Consider the following 16,870-nt stretch of genomic DNA (forward strand, 5'->3'; position numbering starts at 1 on the left):
GAGTTTAATGGCTGTGTTAGAAGAAAACTGAGGATGGATCAACAACATTGTGACAGAGTGAAAAGAAGGAAGCCTCTACAGAATAAAAATATTCCAAAACATGCATCCTGTTTGCAACAAGGCACTAAAGTAATACTTCAAAAAATGTGGCAAGCAATTAACTTTTTGTCCTGAATACAATGTGTTATGTTTGGGGCAAATCCAATACAACACATTACTGAGTACCGCTCTCCATATTTTCAAGCATAGTGGTGGTTGCATCATGTTATGGGTATGCTTGTAATCGTTAAGGACTGGGAAGTTTTTCAGTATGAACAAGAAACAGAATGGAGCTAAACACAGGCAAAATCCTAGAGGAAAACCTGGTTCAGTCTGCTTTCCACCAGACACTGGAAGATTAATTCACCTTTCAGCAGGACAATAACCTAAAACACAAGGCCAAATATACACTGGAGTTGCTTCCCAAATGACAGTGAATGTTCCTGAGTGGCTGAGTTACATTTTTGACTTAAATCTGCTACAAAATCTATGGAAAGACTTAAAAATGGCAATGATCAACAACCAGTTTGACAGAGCTTGGAGAATTTAGAAAATAATACTTTGCAAATATTATACAATCCAGGTGTGCCACGCTCTTAGAGACTTACCCAGAAAGACTCACAGCTGTAATTTCTGCCAAAGCTGATGTAAATACACTTATGTATACTTATGTAAATTTGATATTTCTGTATTTCATTTTCAATAAATTTGCTAAAATGTATAAAAACATGTTTTCACTTTGTCATTATGGGGTATTGTGTGTAGATGGGTGAGAAGAAAAAACATAAATTGAATCAATTTTAAATTCAGGCTGTTGCACAACCAAATGTGGTATGAATACTTTCTGAAGGCAATGTATAATAACACTCGTTCTCCTTTCAACATGTTACCTCCTCAAGCTGCCTGCTAAGAATGTGGAATAACCACTGGAGTAATGATACGAGATTACTGTCTGTTTAAGGAGGAAACAGGAAGAGAGAGAGAGGTAGAGAGGGGTAGAGAGATGGAGAGAGAGAGAATGAGAGATGGAGAGAGAGAGAGAGAGAGAGAGAAAGTGAAAGAGAAAGAGAATGAGAAAGAGGGAGAGAGAGAGAGAGAGAGCGAGAGAGAGAGAGAGCGAGAGAGAGAGAGAGAGGGAGGGAGGGAGAAAGGTTGTTTAATAATGCAGTATGATTATGCTCTCACAGATGGAGAGATGGATAAAAATAGCTACACCACGATGAGAGAAGCTAGGAGGAGAGAGGGGATGAGGGAGGGAGGGAGAGAGGGTATGAGGGAGGGAGGGAGAGAGTCAGTGCCGCCTCTAGCCTTTTGAGGGCCCTAAGCGAGATTTAGTTGGGGGTCCCTCCCACCTCATGGGCAAAACAGTTTTGGCAGTGGATACATTTTTTGCAAGATTAAAGTACATTTCCTGCAATTCTACACATTTTGCCAAGGGGTGTAGAGAAAGTGTTGCAGTTTTAAGCACACTTTCTACAATTCTTCACATTTTGCTATGGGGCAGAGAACATTTCGCAGTTTTAAAGCACATTTTCTACAATTTACACATTTTGCCATTACTTATGCCATGGTCATATGATATCTGTGTGAGTGACTAACAAAATCAACAGGGGCCCCCTGGAGGTCAGGGCCCTGAACACGTGACCTGCGTGCCCGGTCGGTAATTTAGTGATGATTATGCCTACTACAAGGTTTAGATAACTGCCTAGACGACCTCACCTAGCAACCTACATTTTTTTGTTGTTGCTGAGATGGGCTAATTGAGTGACTGACATAACAAGTGGAAACTGCTGGTGCACTAGCCTTTCTGGTCGGGGGCCACCAAGCGGCCGCAGGGCCCTGCACTCAGCGCATGGTCTGCGTATAGGAAAAGGCGGCTCTGGAGAGTGGGATGCAGAGAGGGAGAGGGGGATGGAAGAAGAGAAACAGAGGGGGAGGGAGGGAAGGAGAGAAGGTAGGAGAAGGAGAGGGAGGTGAGGGAGAGGACGAGTGCGAGGGGGAGCGAAGGAGTGAGAGGTAGAGATGGAGAGGGGGAGTGAAGGAGAGGAACAGAGGGGGAGAGAGGGACAGAGAGAAGGTAGAGAAGGAGAGGGGGAGTGAGAGTGAGAGAGGGTGAAATGGAAGGAGACCTGGTAAGGTGAGGTAGAGGGGCAGAGGGATATAAATAGAATTTGCAAAATAAGTTGAGACAGAGAGACGTGGGAGGGACTGGGAGAGAGCGAGATAAAATGGAAAGGAAATTGGAATGAGAAAGGGAAGGAGGGAGGGTAAGGAGAGGAACATGAATAGGCCTATAATTAGAAAGGTCATGTATCAGTCTCCTGATCGTTCACCTCCTGTGACCTAACACTTAATCACACATGAGGAACAATTAGCACACAGCTTATTATCTCTCAAATACATTCAAGACACACACAAGCACATACGCACACACAACAAGCTGGTAGCGTAGAGGTTAGGGAGGAGGGTCGCCGGGTCAAATCCCAGATCTGACAGGAAAATCTAGTGGTGAATGATTCTAAATACCATCTCCAGCCACTGTGGTCTTGAGCAAGGCACTCAACCACTAAAAGAATGGTTCCAGGAGTGCTGCACCGTGGCTGGCCCTGTGGCTCTGAACACTTGAATGTGTATCTCCAGGGATTGTGTTGAAAAGCAAAAAAGCTACGTTCTCTTTTATGGACAAATGGACAATAAAGTATTAATGGACAATATTTTTCTTCTTCTACACAAACATGTACACACAACTCTGACCAACACGCACGCCTGACGCACGCAGGCACGCACACACACACACACACACACACACACACACACACACACACACACACACACACACACACACACACACACACACACACACACACACCACCCCGCCATCTCACCTGGTCCCAAGGACAGAGGATCCCCCCGGAGAACATGAAGAGGTAACCCATGGCAACCAGGCAGGCCCATATAAGGAGGGAGAAGAGGCGGAGCATGCGGTTGAAGACGGACTCTATGCAGACCAGGATGAAGATGGAGAGGAAGAGGAAGAGGGTGGTGGGCACGGTGATCAGGAACGCTAGGTGGTCCTCCATGTTCTGGAGAGAGAGAGGGAAGGAGAGAGGACGGGAAGTAAAGAGAAGGACAGAGGGAGCGGACGGGGGAGAGAAGGAAGGGAGGGTGGGAGGAGTGGAGGGAAGTAAGACTAGGAGAGAAAAACGAGACAGAAGCTTTTTGTGTCCTCAATTCCTGAAGGAGACAGCTTCACACCGCCTCCCCCCCCCCCCCCCCCCCCACATCCCCTCAGAACTGTAAATAGCTCCTTCAAGCCTATAGAACCAAGTGTGTGTGTGTGTGTGTGTGTGTGTGTGTGTGTGTGTGTGTGTGTGTGTGTGTGTGTGTGTGTGTGTGTGTGTGTGTGTGTGTGTGTGTGTGTGTAAAAATTGGTTTTGGTTTTGTGTTCAATTCCCGCAGGGGTCACATACACCTAGCCTATTAAAAATGTTTGCACTCATTGTACAGACAGACAGACAGACAGACAGACAGACAGACAGACAGACAGACAGACAGACAGACAGACAGACAGACAGACAGACAGACAGACAGACAGACAGACAGACAGACAGACAGACAGACAGACAGACAGTCTGAGACCAGAGAAGGTGCTACTATGTCACTTCTATCCTCCCACTGTCACTGTCAGCATTTAAAACCTGTCAACACACATGCCAACACACCCTCTCTCTCACACACACATGCACGCACGCACGCACGCATGCACACACACACACGCACACACACACACACACACACACACACACACACACACACGGTCTGCATTCATCACTGCTCTACTCATCATCATTAGCTATGGGCGGCAGGTAGCCTAGTGATTAGAGCTTTGGACTAGTAACCGGAAGGTTGCAAGATCAAATTCCCGAGCTGACAATGTAAAACTCTGTTGTTCTGCCCCTGAACAAGGCAGTTGACCCACTGTTCCTAGGCTGTCATTGAAAATAAGAATGTGTTCTTAACTGACTTGCCTAGTTAAATAAAAAGCTATCAGACTCTATTAACATTGACATGACCCCACCTGGCTACTACCTATATGTGTGTGTGTCTCCTCTCATCCACACACACACCCAGGTGAAAGTGACAGGTGTTGGGTAGCCTGATGGTGTGGTAGTGTAGTCAGAGGTCCATTAGCAGGAAGATCCCTCCAGATTCAAGGTGACATTTGTCGTGAGGCGGCGTCAAAATTGTCCACTGGAGCAAAAAAAGAGCTTGGATTTAACCCAGATCTATATAATGAGAGACTGCGATTTAGACCACTGCACCATCCACAATGAATTAACAAAGCCAGTCTTAATCAATTGCTAAACTAAACCCTGGAGTTGTTTTTCTGAAATCAACCAATTAGAATTAATGCATGAATTTAATTAAACCTATTGCAAACCCTAACCAATCAGAATTCATGCCTAAATTTAACCCTATCCCAAACCCTAACCAATCGGAATGAATGATTTTCTGTTTTACTTAACCAAGTCGTAAATAATGCCTAAATCAAGGCAAGTCAAAACCGGCCACTAGGGGCAACAGTAAGCGCTAGTACAATCTAGTAGGCTTGGGTTTTGCTAGGGCATTGTGGACATAGATGGCGGTGGAATTCGAGGGTCTCATGTTCAATCCCAGTTACTGGCACTGAGGTATAAATAAACTACTTGAAATTTGGAGAAACATGGACAAATGTCTAATTTTGCAGTGAGATTGTGAGAGCCTGTTGCCTTGGAGCTAGAGGCCGGATGGAGGTCAAGGCCTAATTCTCTGACATCCAGAGTACAGGGTCTGAATAAAATATTTACCCTTCCCTTCTGACCCTCTAAGAGTTTATCAATTATAGAACAATGCAGAAAAGTCCATCATTTTCCAAGTGAAGAACATTTTGCATAAGCACATTGAGAGCCTAGAATATCATCAGAGGTCCCTGCATATGGTGATCCTGTGAACACGTCAGTGGAATACAGTCTATCATTCTGCAGCTCTATGATTTGTATTTCATGATTCTATGGTAGAATAGTGTTGTTCTGTGGTGATTCTATGGTAGAATACACTGGTGTTCGCTGGTTCTATGGTAGAATAGTGTTGTTCTGGGATGATTCTATGGTAGAATACACTGGTGTTCGCTGGTTCTATGGTAGAACAGTGTTGTTCTGTGATGATTCTATGGTAGAATACACTGGTGTTCGCTGGTTCTATGGTAGAACAGTGTTGTTCTGTGATGATTCTATGGTAGAATACACTGGTGCTCGCTGGTTCTATGGTAGAATAGTGCTGTTCTGTGATGATTCTATGGTAGAATGAACTATTTTAAAGTGCGTTGCGAACTGTAGAGGGTTATAACTGATTAGCCAATTGCATTACAAGAGGAAGGACTCTCGTCTACTGTGAGAACACAGTGCAATGGAACTGTAAAGGAAATGTGGTGGCAGGTCCAATAGCATCCGTTTGGGATTTTGAATAGCTCTTTCTTGTTCTGCTATAAAACACTGTTCTAATTGTCTGCTGGAAAATTACTATAAAATCCTGTGTTAAGACATTAGAATCAATGGATGACTTTGTGAATAGTGCAGTTGTGACTGTAGAGAGTTTTTGATCCCAAAGTTCTAAATGTCAGTGTTATGCGTATGCGATGACTATCTGTGTGGTTTTTTTGTCTATAAGGTTCTATCATTGTGTTTACTTGATAGCTACCTACACAAATAGCTAGCTAGAAGAAAGTGTTAATAAGATAAAAATTCATTGAAAAGATTTAAAAGCAATACAAATATGCTAGAATACACTGGTGCTCTCTGGTTCTATGGTAGAATAGTGCTGTTCTGTGATGATGCTATGGTAGAATGCAGTAATGTTCTAATATGCTTCATTAGAGTTCTTTTTTATTTAATTTTTTTGTCATTTAGTACACTCTTATCCAGAGCGACTTACAGGAACAATTAGGGTTAAGTGCCTTGTTCAAGGGCACAGGCAGATGTTTCACCTAGTTGGCTCTGGGATTTGAACCAGCAACCTTTTGGTTACTGGCCCAATGCGCTTATCTTCTACTGCTAGGCTACCTGCTGCCCCTCTATGGTTGAATAGATTGTTGCTCTATGTTTCTATGCTAGAACACATGGGTGCTTTATATTTCTATGCTAGAACACATGGGTGCTCTATATTTCTATGCTAGAACACATGGGTGCTTTTTATTTCTGTGCTAGAACACATGGGTGCTCTATATTTCTATGCTAGAATAGGATGGTGCTCTACGTTTCTATGCTAGTATAAGTATGAGTCGGGGTGTTTGGAGCCAGGCTGAGGTGAAGGGGACATGCATTAACAGCAGTATATTTACTCAGGGGACTACTAGCTAGCTACTGACGTCCCAAGTATCATAGAGAACAAACACCCAGACAGAATTATAATGAGCTTAAAATATATATACACTCACAATGCATACACAGAGCGCAGACACACATGTACATACATATCTACGTACGCATGCACGACACACACACACACACACAACAAACACACCGCTCCGGTCACAGCCATTAATACCAATGCTCATTTCCTCCCTAAACCACGCTCATGAATATTTGATCCTGTGTATAAAAGACCAATTAATGCAGTGACTCACTAACTGTGTGATTAGCAACATAATGCCTTAATTTACCTTTGTCACACACACACATGCTCGCAGGAACACACTTGCAGACACACACATACATATGCACACACCAGTGGTGTGTATTTATGGATGTCAAGGGAAGTCAGCCCCCCCCCCCTCCACCCCCCCAAAATACTTATCTTATCTTTCGTCTCTCTGTGTTTCATAATTCTCCTTCAATTCACAAGGCTGAATGTATCGCACCGGAGAAAGCATCCGAGCAAGCGAAACAGTGCCCCTCTGTATGTGCAGGCCATCTTTCTGATGCTGTCTGGTCATAAAGAGTATGACATTGTTGCCGCCCGTAGCATTGAATGAAATGCAAGGGAAGCCAGCGAGCATTTGGCCTCCCTTGATAAAAAAGTATACAAAATTAGCGAGCTTAACTGTGAATGATCCTGGCACACCAAAAAAAGTGTCAATGGAAGCCAGCTTGGATTGTTGCATCTAGTTGTGTTCCTAAATTAGCCATGGTGTCACGCCCTGGCCATAGAGAGGCTTTTATTCTCTATTTTGGTTAGGCCAGGGTGTGACTAGGGTGGGCATTCTAGTTTCTTTATTTCTAAGTTTTCTATTTCTTTGTGTTTGGCCGGGTGTGGTTCTCAATCAGAGGCAGCTGTCTATCGTTGTCTCTGATTGAGAACCATACTTAGGTAGCCCTTTTTCCACCTGTCTTTGTGGGAAGTTGACTTTGTTTAGGGCACATAGCCTTGAGCTTCACGGTTTGTTTTTGTAGTGTTTATTGTTTTGTTCGGCGTCATTTTTATTAAATAAAGGAAAATGTACGCTCACCACGCTGCACCTTGGTCCTCTTCTTTTAACGGCCGTGACAGAACTTCCCACCACCAACAACGGACCAAGCAGCGTGGTAAGGAGGAGCAGCGTGTCCAGGATTCCTGGACTTGGGAGGAGATCCTGGACGGTAAGGGACCCTGGAGGCAGGCTGGGGAGTATCGCCGTCTACGGGAGGAACTGGAGGCAGCAAGAGCAGAGCGGCAGCGTTACGAAGGGACTCGGCTAGCAAGGAAGCCCGAGAGGCAGCTCCAAAAAAAAAAAAGGGGGGAGGCACACGGGGTGTGTGGCTGAGTCAGGTTGGAGATCTGAGCCAACTCCCCGTGCTTACCGTGGCGAGCGTTGTACTGGTCAGGCACCGTGTTATGCGGTGGAGCGCACGGTGTCTCCAGTGCGCGTGCACAGCCCGGTGCGCTACCTTCCAGCTCCCCGAATCAGCCGGGCTAGAGTGGGTATCCAGCCAGGTCGGAGGATGCCGGCTCAGCGCATCTGGCCGCCAGTACATCTCTACGGCCCGGGATATCCTGCGCCGGCTCTGCGCACTGTGTCTCCGGTGCGTCTGCACAGCCCAGTGCGTCCTGTGCCTGCGCCTCGCATCTGCAGGGCGAAAGTAACCATCCAGCCAGAATGGGTTGTGCAGGCTCCTAGCTCGAGACCTCCAGTGTGCCTCCACGGCCCAGTGTATCCGGTGCCTCTGCCTAGGACAGTGCCTCCTGTATATCTCTCCAGCCTGGTGAGTCCTGTGCCTGCGCCTAGAACTAATCCTCCCGTATGTTTCCCCAGCCTGGTGAGCCCTGTGGCAGCTCAACGTACCAGACTGCCCATACGTCTCCTCCCTCCAGTGATGATCCATAGCACGAAGCCTCCAGTGATGATCCATGGCAAGAAGCCTCCAGTGATGATCCATGTCACGAAGCCTCCAGTGATGATCCATGGCAAGAAGCCTCCAGTGATGATCCATGGCACGAAGCCTCCAGTGATGATCCATGGCAAGAAGCCTCCAGTGATGATCCATGGCAAGAAGCCTCCAGTGATGATCCATGGCACAAAGCCTCCAGTGATGATCCATGGCACGAAGCCTCCAGTGATGATCCATGACAAGAAGCCTCCAGTGATGATCCATGGCACGAAGCCTCCAGTGATGATCCATGGCAAGAAGCCTCCAGTGATGATCCATGGCAAGAAGCCTACAGTGATGATCCATGGCACGAAGCCTCCAGTGATGATCCATGGCACGAAGCCTCCAGTGATGATCCATGGCACGAAGCCTCCAGTGAGGAGTCATAGAACTAAGGCCTCCAGTCCGGAGCCTCCAGTGAAGGTCTCCAGTCCGGAGCCTCCAGCGACGTTCTCCAGTCCGGAGTCTCCAGCGACGGCCTCCAGTCCGGAGCCTCCAGCGACGGCCTCCAGTCCGGAGCCTCCAGCAAGGGTGCCCAGTCCGGTGCCCGCAACGAGGGTGCCCAGTCCGGGGCCCGCAACGAGGGTGCCCAGTCCGGGGCCCGCAACGAGGGTTTCCAGTCCGGGGCCCGCAACTAGGGTGCCCAGTCCGGGGCCCGCAACGAGGGTGCCCAGTCCGGGGCCCGCAACGAGGGTGCCCAGTCCGGGGCCCGCTACGAGGGTCCACAGTCTGGGGTCGGCGGCGAGGGTCCCCGCACCAGAGACGCCACCAAAGTGGGGGGAGCCAGAGACGGAGGGGTGTCTACGTCCCGAACCAGAGCCGCTGCCGTAAAGGAAGCCCACCCGAACCCTCCCCTTTAGAGTCAGGTTTTGCGGCCGGAGTCCGCACCTTTAGGGGGGGTACTGTCACGCCCTGGCCATAGAGAGGCTTTTATTCTCTATTTTGGTTAGGCCCGGGTGTGACTAGGGTGGGCATTCTAGTTTCTTTATTTCTAGGTTTTCTATTTCTTTGTGTTTGGCCGGGTGTGGTTCTCAATCAGAGGCAGCTGTCTATCGTTGTCTCTGATTGAGAACCATACTTAGGTAGCCCTTTTTCCACCTGTCTTTGTGGGAAGTTGACTTTGTTTAGGGCACATAGCCTTTAGCTTCACGGTTTGTTTTTGTAGTGTTTATTGTTTTGTTCGGCGTCATTTTTATTAAATAAAGGAAAATGTATGCTTACCACGCTGCACCTTGGTCCTCTTCTTTTAACGGCCGTGACACATGGATAAATATAGGGATTTGGACTTTTGGTTTGACTTAATTTTCCGTACTGGCCGATGATTATAAAGGCGATTCTGATCCAACCATTAATTCATACATTGTGCCCCTGGCTTGAGAGGATGGAAGTTCAATATGTAGTTAGATGTAGAAGGCTAATGTTAACTAGCTAACGTTACCCATGAATGGAAGTTTGGAAGCATTTTAGCCAGGTAGCCTAGGATAACAAAAATTAGCCAGGTAGCCTAGGACAACAAAAAATTAAAGCGTGTACTGTATGACAGAGTCACAGACCGTTTCGACAACATGAAAGAGGATGATGGCATTGGCGTTTCTCTAGTAGGGAGAGTCAACTTATTTTTCTCCTTGCACAAACACGCACACGCATGCACACAGACATCAGAACCATGGGCAGCCACATCATATTTAGCTTTCGTTGGTTGGACTACATTGTTTTTGGTATCTTTTAGTCGTCACTGTATTAGACTAAGCAGAGGTGATATGATGATGTTGAAGTTGAAATGGTGCTGGATTAGTGGAGGCAGCTCCTGTTTTCTTTGTGACTTGCGGAAACTCTCCGTGGTTTTAAATCAATAGTTGTTTAGTGGTCCGAAAATGTCAGAAAACATTAACTTGTTGACTATGCTGTAGGTCATGTAACTGTCTGTTACATTCAATACGCTTTGTGGACTTCACTGGATAGAGGTTGCTATCCAGTTTTGTGAAAAAACAAAGGTGTGCTTGAGTTTATTCTGCCACTGTTTCTTCTTATTGTCTCAGTCTGAGGCCTATATATCACGGTCGCAGGGCATATGAATTAACAGGTTATAGAGCAAACAACCCAATTATCCCAACACATAGGTTGTAAAATTGCTTTTTTTCTGGCTTCCCCAGTCATTTTACCCACGCACTGCTATTGACACACACACACACACACACTCATACAAGCAAACACACATGCTTGCAGGAACCCACATGTGTACATACACATACACATACACATACACATACACATACACATACACATGCACACGCACACTCACATTAACACACAAACCGAACAGCTCATCTCTTCCCGGTCTGTAACTAAATAACTGAATAGTCCTGCTCTTTCACCACTTTACTGCTCTCACTAAGCCTATCTGTGGTGAAAACTACTGCCATTTGCACATTTCATACTGTTAACTATTTAAAACCATTTACAGCTATTTAAGCCTATTTCCCAGGCAGGATAAAGAGAGAGGGGGGAGGTTACCAGCTGCCGTTCTCTACAAGAACAATTACCTCCCTTTTACCTCAGACTGACTGAATCCGTCTTTAGAAAAGGGGGAAGAGGGAGGGAACATTATGTCAGTCAGCAAGAGGGAAGGGTTTGTGCATGTGTGTATGCGTATCGCCATATGTGTGTGTGTGTGTGTGTGTGTGTGTATATGAATAGCATAGGTAGCATGATTTATTTAAAAAATATACAACTTCCATGTTTTCTGAAAGTCTTGAATATTTATCCGACACGTGATGCAGATTATTAGACATATCTCGCCTCTCCCTCCCTGTCATGTTTAATGGACAGCCACCATTGTAGAGCCCAGAGCTTTCTATTCTAGAAGTGTTACAACATGACAGTGTGAAGTGTGAAAGTGTCAGAGTGTTAAGAGTGCCACAGTTTATGTGTGTGTGTGTGTGTGTGTGTGTGTGTGTGTGTGTGTGTGTGTGTGTGTGTGTGTGTGTGTGTGTGTGTGTGTGTGTGTGTGTGTGTGTGTGTGTGTGTGTGTGTGTGTGTGTGTGTGTGTGTGTGTGTGTGTGTGTGTGTGCGTGCGTGCGTGCATGTGCATGTGTTTGACGGTGTATGAAGTGTGAAGCCAAGTGTGTGAAGAAGACTATCACAGATCACTGTCTCTTCCTGGGATATCTTAGAATAGAGACAGAGGGTGCAGCAACATCAACAACAACAGAAGTGTCCAGACTAATGTTGCGCGGGTCAGCTGTTTGTTCACCCGCATCCGCCCGCAATTGCTAATAACCAATCCGCAAGCGCCAGACTATCAGCGACTATATGTGACAAAGTGAAAATCTGAGGCCCACAACTGACCCTAACCCGCTAATATACATTACAAGACCAAAAGTATGTGGACACCTGCTCGTCAAACATTTCATTCCAAAATCATGGGCATTAACATGGAGTTTGTCCCCTCTTTGCTGCTATAACAGCCTCCACTCTTCTGTGAAGGCTTTCCACTAGATGTTGGAACATTGCTGCAGGGACTTACTTCCATTCAGCCACAAGAGCATTAGTGAGGCTGGGCACTAATGTTGGGCAATTAGGCCTGGCTCACAGTCAGCGTTCCAATTCATCCCAAAGGTGTTCGATGGTTTTGAGATCAGGACTCTATGGCAATTTCTGTATGGATCTCACTTTGTGCACAGGGGCATTGTCATGCTTAAACAGGAAAGGGCCTTCACCAAACTGTTGCAAGAATGGTATAGTATGTCATTGTGTGCTGTAGCATTAAGGTTTCCTTTCACTGGAACTAAGGGGCCTAGTCTGAACCATGAAATACAGCCCCAGACCATTGTTGCTCCTCCACCAAACATTACAGTTGGCACTATGCATTCGGGCAGGTAGCATTCTCCTGGCATCCACCAAACCCAGAGTCGTCCCTCAGACTGCCAGATGGTGAAGCGTGATTCATCACTCCAGAGAAAGTGTTTCCACTGCTCCAGAGTCCTGGCAGCCCACCGCACCTCTCTGATTCAGAGGGGTTGGGTTAAATGCGGAAGACACATTTCAGTTGAATGCATTGTCCCCCTTTCCCTTTCCCTTTCCAATGGTGGCGAGCTTTACACCACTCCAGCTGACACTTGGCATTGCGCATGGTGATGTTAGGCTTGTGTACGGCTGCTCGGCCATGGAAACCCATTTCATGAAGCTCTCAACGAACAGTTATTGTGCTGACTGCCTCTGAAAGCAACGAGTGCTGTGAGTGTTGTAGTGAGTGTTGCAACCGAGGACAGATGATTTGTATGAGCTTCAGAACTCTGCGGTCCATTTTTGTTAGCGCGTGTGGCCTACCACTTCACGGCTGAGTCGTTGTTGCTCATATACGTTTCCATTTCACAATAACAGCATTTACAGTTGACCAGGGCAGCTCTAGCAGGGCAGACATTTGACAAACTGAGGTGACATCCTATGACGCTGCCACGTTGAAAATTACTGAGCTCTTCAGTCAGGCCATTCTACTGCCAATGTTTGTCTATGGAGATTGCATGGCTGTGTACTCGATTTTGTACAATGAGTGTGGCTAAAATAGCAGAATCCACTAATTTGACTGGGTGTCCACATACTTTTGTATATAGTATATATAAAAATGTTTTTGTCCACATACTTTTGGTCATGTAGTGTAACTGCAGGGACTGCGGGTTATGAGTCAACCCTCACAACACTAGTCCAGACAAGGGTTTCACCATTACAGTAGTAACCCACACTGACATTAATAAGTAGTTCAACAGTCAAATCTGTTCCAATATACAGGAAGGCATACAGTAGTTCAACATCCTAACTATCTGTTCCAATAGCAGTCTTTTTCACAACCAGAGACTGCCAGGGTGTGGAAACATAAACAATGGACTAAACAGGGAAATAAATAGCAACCTACAACGGGTGGCTGGTATTCTGTCACAATGCGTTACCTCCTGAACTGTATAATGCACACACACAGTCTGGTACAATTACTGCATGATCACTTTGTTCCATGTTATCACTTGGTCTCTCTCACACACACACACGCACACGCACACACACACACACACACACACACACACACACACACACACACACACACACACACACACACACACACACACACACACACACACACACACACACACACACACATTTTTAAAGCAATGCAACCTCAGGACTATATGAGAGAGCAATCTTCAGGGATATTTTCTCTGAAAACACAAGATAAGCTTCAATAGGAAATGAGAGACTTCCTGAGATACAGCACAGGCAGGGTTTCAGGGTAAAACTTCACGACACACACACGCGCAAAGGCACAAACGTACACACACACAAACGTATGAACGTGCGCGCATGCACGAACCCACACACACACACAGAGAATCTCAGATCAGTTGTTTTTGTGTCTGACATTTCAGCAGTACTAGTGTTACTTTGGTTAGGCTTCTGTGGTTGTACTGACCACACAAACATCAACATCCTCTTCAGAATACACAGGTACACAGAGTGCATTAAACACAACTCTTACTGGAGGGCTTTCTGTCTATTGTTTGTTTGCTTGTATGTAAGATATGTGACAGAGACAGAGAGGAAAAGAGCGAGAAAGGAAAGAGAAAGAATCAGGGAGAGAGAGGCGAGGTAGAGAGAGAGCAGAGATAGAGACTCAGGGCCAGTTCCAGGCATAAGCAACAGAAGTGGTTGCTTAGGGCCCCCGGCTGCTAGGGGGCCACCGAACCCCAATTTTTTTTAGGAACTCAGTCAGGGTCTCAAGTTCCTGTTGAGAGTAAGTATAGTAGAATGCAGGTGCAATTTCTAAAATGTTTAGATTGGTAGTTAGTCTAGCCAGCTATCTAAACTTGTGGTAATCATGGCTGAAAACCGGCCGGGCATGCAGGGCACGTGCCCAGGGGTCCTGACCTCTAAGGGGTCCCCATTGATTTGGCTAGTCATTCCTACTCAGATATAATGTAGAACTGCCCCCCACCCAAATCTCTCTTGGGGCCCCCAAAAGGCTAGAGCCAGCACGGAGAGACTGACAGTATTTGATTGTGCCATTCTTGTTGGCTGATGGGTAACGTTACTATAACATTCCTACTGGAACAATACATGAAACATAGAAATATTTTATTTCTATGACAGGAACATTACACAGTAATGACAATAATACACAGGTTGTTATCAATAAACGTCCCAATAAGGTGCAGAACATTTGTTTTGCCTGCTGGGGTGCAGGGAGAACCCCAGTTCCGCTAAAACTATTGACAACTGCTTGCGGTTTTCAAGGGATTGTTAAGAAATTTTACAATTATTTGGTTGTAATATGATCACCTCTTTAAAAGCAGAATAACTAATTTCATATTTTTACATACAATGCAATTGCGCACATTTAGCTCTATTTAGCTCTACAGCATATAACTGCATGCTTTTCGTAATTAGTATTTATGTCATTTCAGAGGGTAGCCTATCTTTTTGACATGTAGGTCTAGCTAGCTAGCTAGCTAAGCAAACAACTTCTGTCATTTAGCTTGGTTCATCAGAGATAGCTAAAGGCTTTTGTAAAGAGATGGACATGTAAGATTTATTTTGAGTCCAAGCCTGTCCTAGTGGTCTGTCTGATTACTGTCAGCTGGCAAGTAAATCAAACAATATTTAGATAACTAGCTAACTAGATAACCTAGTTGTATACACTGAAAGTTAGCTTATTACCTAGCTGGCCAAATTGACATGATCTGTCATTAGCTAGTTATTCGATTTGACTTGGTCCATCAATCAATGTCATGTCTGTCTCATTGCACAGCAGCAACAGTGATTTTAAAAGGTCTTAAAACAATGTAAATAAGGGGATGGGGATAAATATGTTAGCTATACTAGGTACGTTGGTTGGAGAAAAATGTAGATAGCTAACTTACCACAATGTTTAGGCAACTTTACAAAGTTTCTAGCTAGCTTGCAAACAATTTCTCTAGGTACCTAGCTACATTACATGGGCAAATGCACCCTTCTGCTGCTTGATAGGCAGAGCCCACAATGGATGGAAAATGTATATAAACTATACATACTTGTCAGGTATAGCTAGTATACTTGTATTTATATCAAATGTTATATCAATTAAATGGTGGCTTATATTGAGAGGTAGAGGTGTACTCCATCGGTGGTTTGCGCTGTAATGCACTGGAGCAGGTTACGGGCTTTTGCCCTCCCAGCTGAGAATGGAATGTTTGAATTGGAACGGGATATGACGTCATTGATAACAACCTGTGAGGCGACATCATAATCAATCATTCAGGATTTAGCCAAGAGTGTTATTCCAGGAATGTTTTTGACTAGGTGAAAGGAAAACATTCTAACAACCCACTGTGGTTCATACTTTGTAAGAACAACCCACTGTGGTTCATACTTTGTAAGAACAACCCACTGTGGTTCATACTTTGTAAGAACAACCCACTGTGGTTCATACTTTGTAAGAACAACCCACTGTGGTTCATACTTTGTAAGAACAACCCACTGTGGTTCATACTTTGTAAGAACAACCCACTGTGGTTCATACTTTGTAAGAACAACCCACTGTGGTTCTGTTGCTGGAGTGCTCCTGGAATAGATCAGAGAGAGAAGACTGAAGAAATGGCATGAAGATACACCTAGAAACTAACAGCTAGCTTTGATTATATAATAGCATTCTGGCAGCCTGATAATTTGAGATGGCTGGAGTTTTTATTTAAGACAGTGCATGGCAGAGTTCAACTCAGTATAATGTATTCCGTCCTGTGTTGCTCATTTGGTAAGAGCATGGCACTGGCAATGCCAAGGTTTTGGATTTCAGTTCCCACTGGAATCATACATAAAGATGTATGCATTCATTATACTGTAAGCCACTTTAGATAAAAGCATCTGATAGGTTTATATGATTACTAAGCCTATATTACAACTTCATTTCCTTCAGAGGCAGTAAAGAAGGAATTGTTGTTGAACAGTTACATACAGTACATGCTCCACATTGACCCATTTATACATGCTATATTGTCACGGTCCTTGATAAATCTCCCATAGTCGACCCTCTAGTGGCAGAGAGACCTATAGGGTTGAATCCCACATTGAATCACACTATATGTTATTTTTTCACATCCATCCAGAACTATCATGAGTTATGAATTGATATTCTGCTGTTACACTGAAAACAGCTTTGGACCTTCTGTTGCAATACTCTAACTTTTCTGCTGCGGTGGCGAGGTGTGTGTGTGTGTGTGTGTGTGTGTGTGTGTGTGTGTGTGTGTGTGTGTGTGTGTGCGTGCGTGCGTGCGTGCGTGCGTGCGTGCGTGCGTGCGTGCGTGCGTGCGTGCGTGCGTGTGTGTGTGTTTACACTGTGGGAGGCGAGACGTGTTATAACACTCTGCAGAGGAAAAACATATCAATGGACTGAATGATAAATCACACAGTCTGACCGTGTCTCTCTT

General features: G+C 45.3%; 1 protein-coding gene across 1 annotated transcript in view; it reads right to left on the bottom strand.

The window, feature by feature from the left end:
- The window catches only part of LOC120022775 (adenylate cyclase type 2-like), an 85,967-nt gene that overhangs the window by 68,086 nt on the left and 1,011 nt on the right, over positions 1–16,870 (bottom strand). The window contains exon 2 of the mRNA XM_038966769.1: positions 2,925–3,122. Coding sequence (XP_038822697.1) covers positions 2,925–3,122 — 198 coding nt within the window. The remainder of the gene's footprint in view (positions 1–2,924; positions 3,123–16,870) is intronic.

Source organism: Salvelinus namaycush, chromosome 27 (genome assembly GCF_016432855.1).
Source record: "Salvelinus namaycush isolate Seneca chromosome 27, SaNama_1.0, whole genome shotgun sequence".
NCBI lineage: Eukaryota > Metazoa > Chordata > Actinopteri > Salmoniformes > Salmonidae > Salvelinus > Salvelinus namaycush.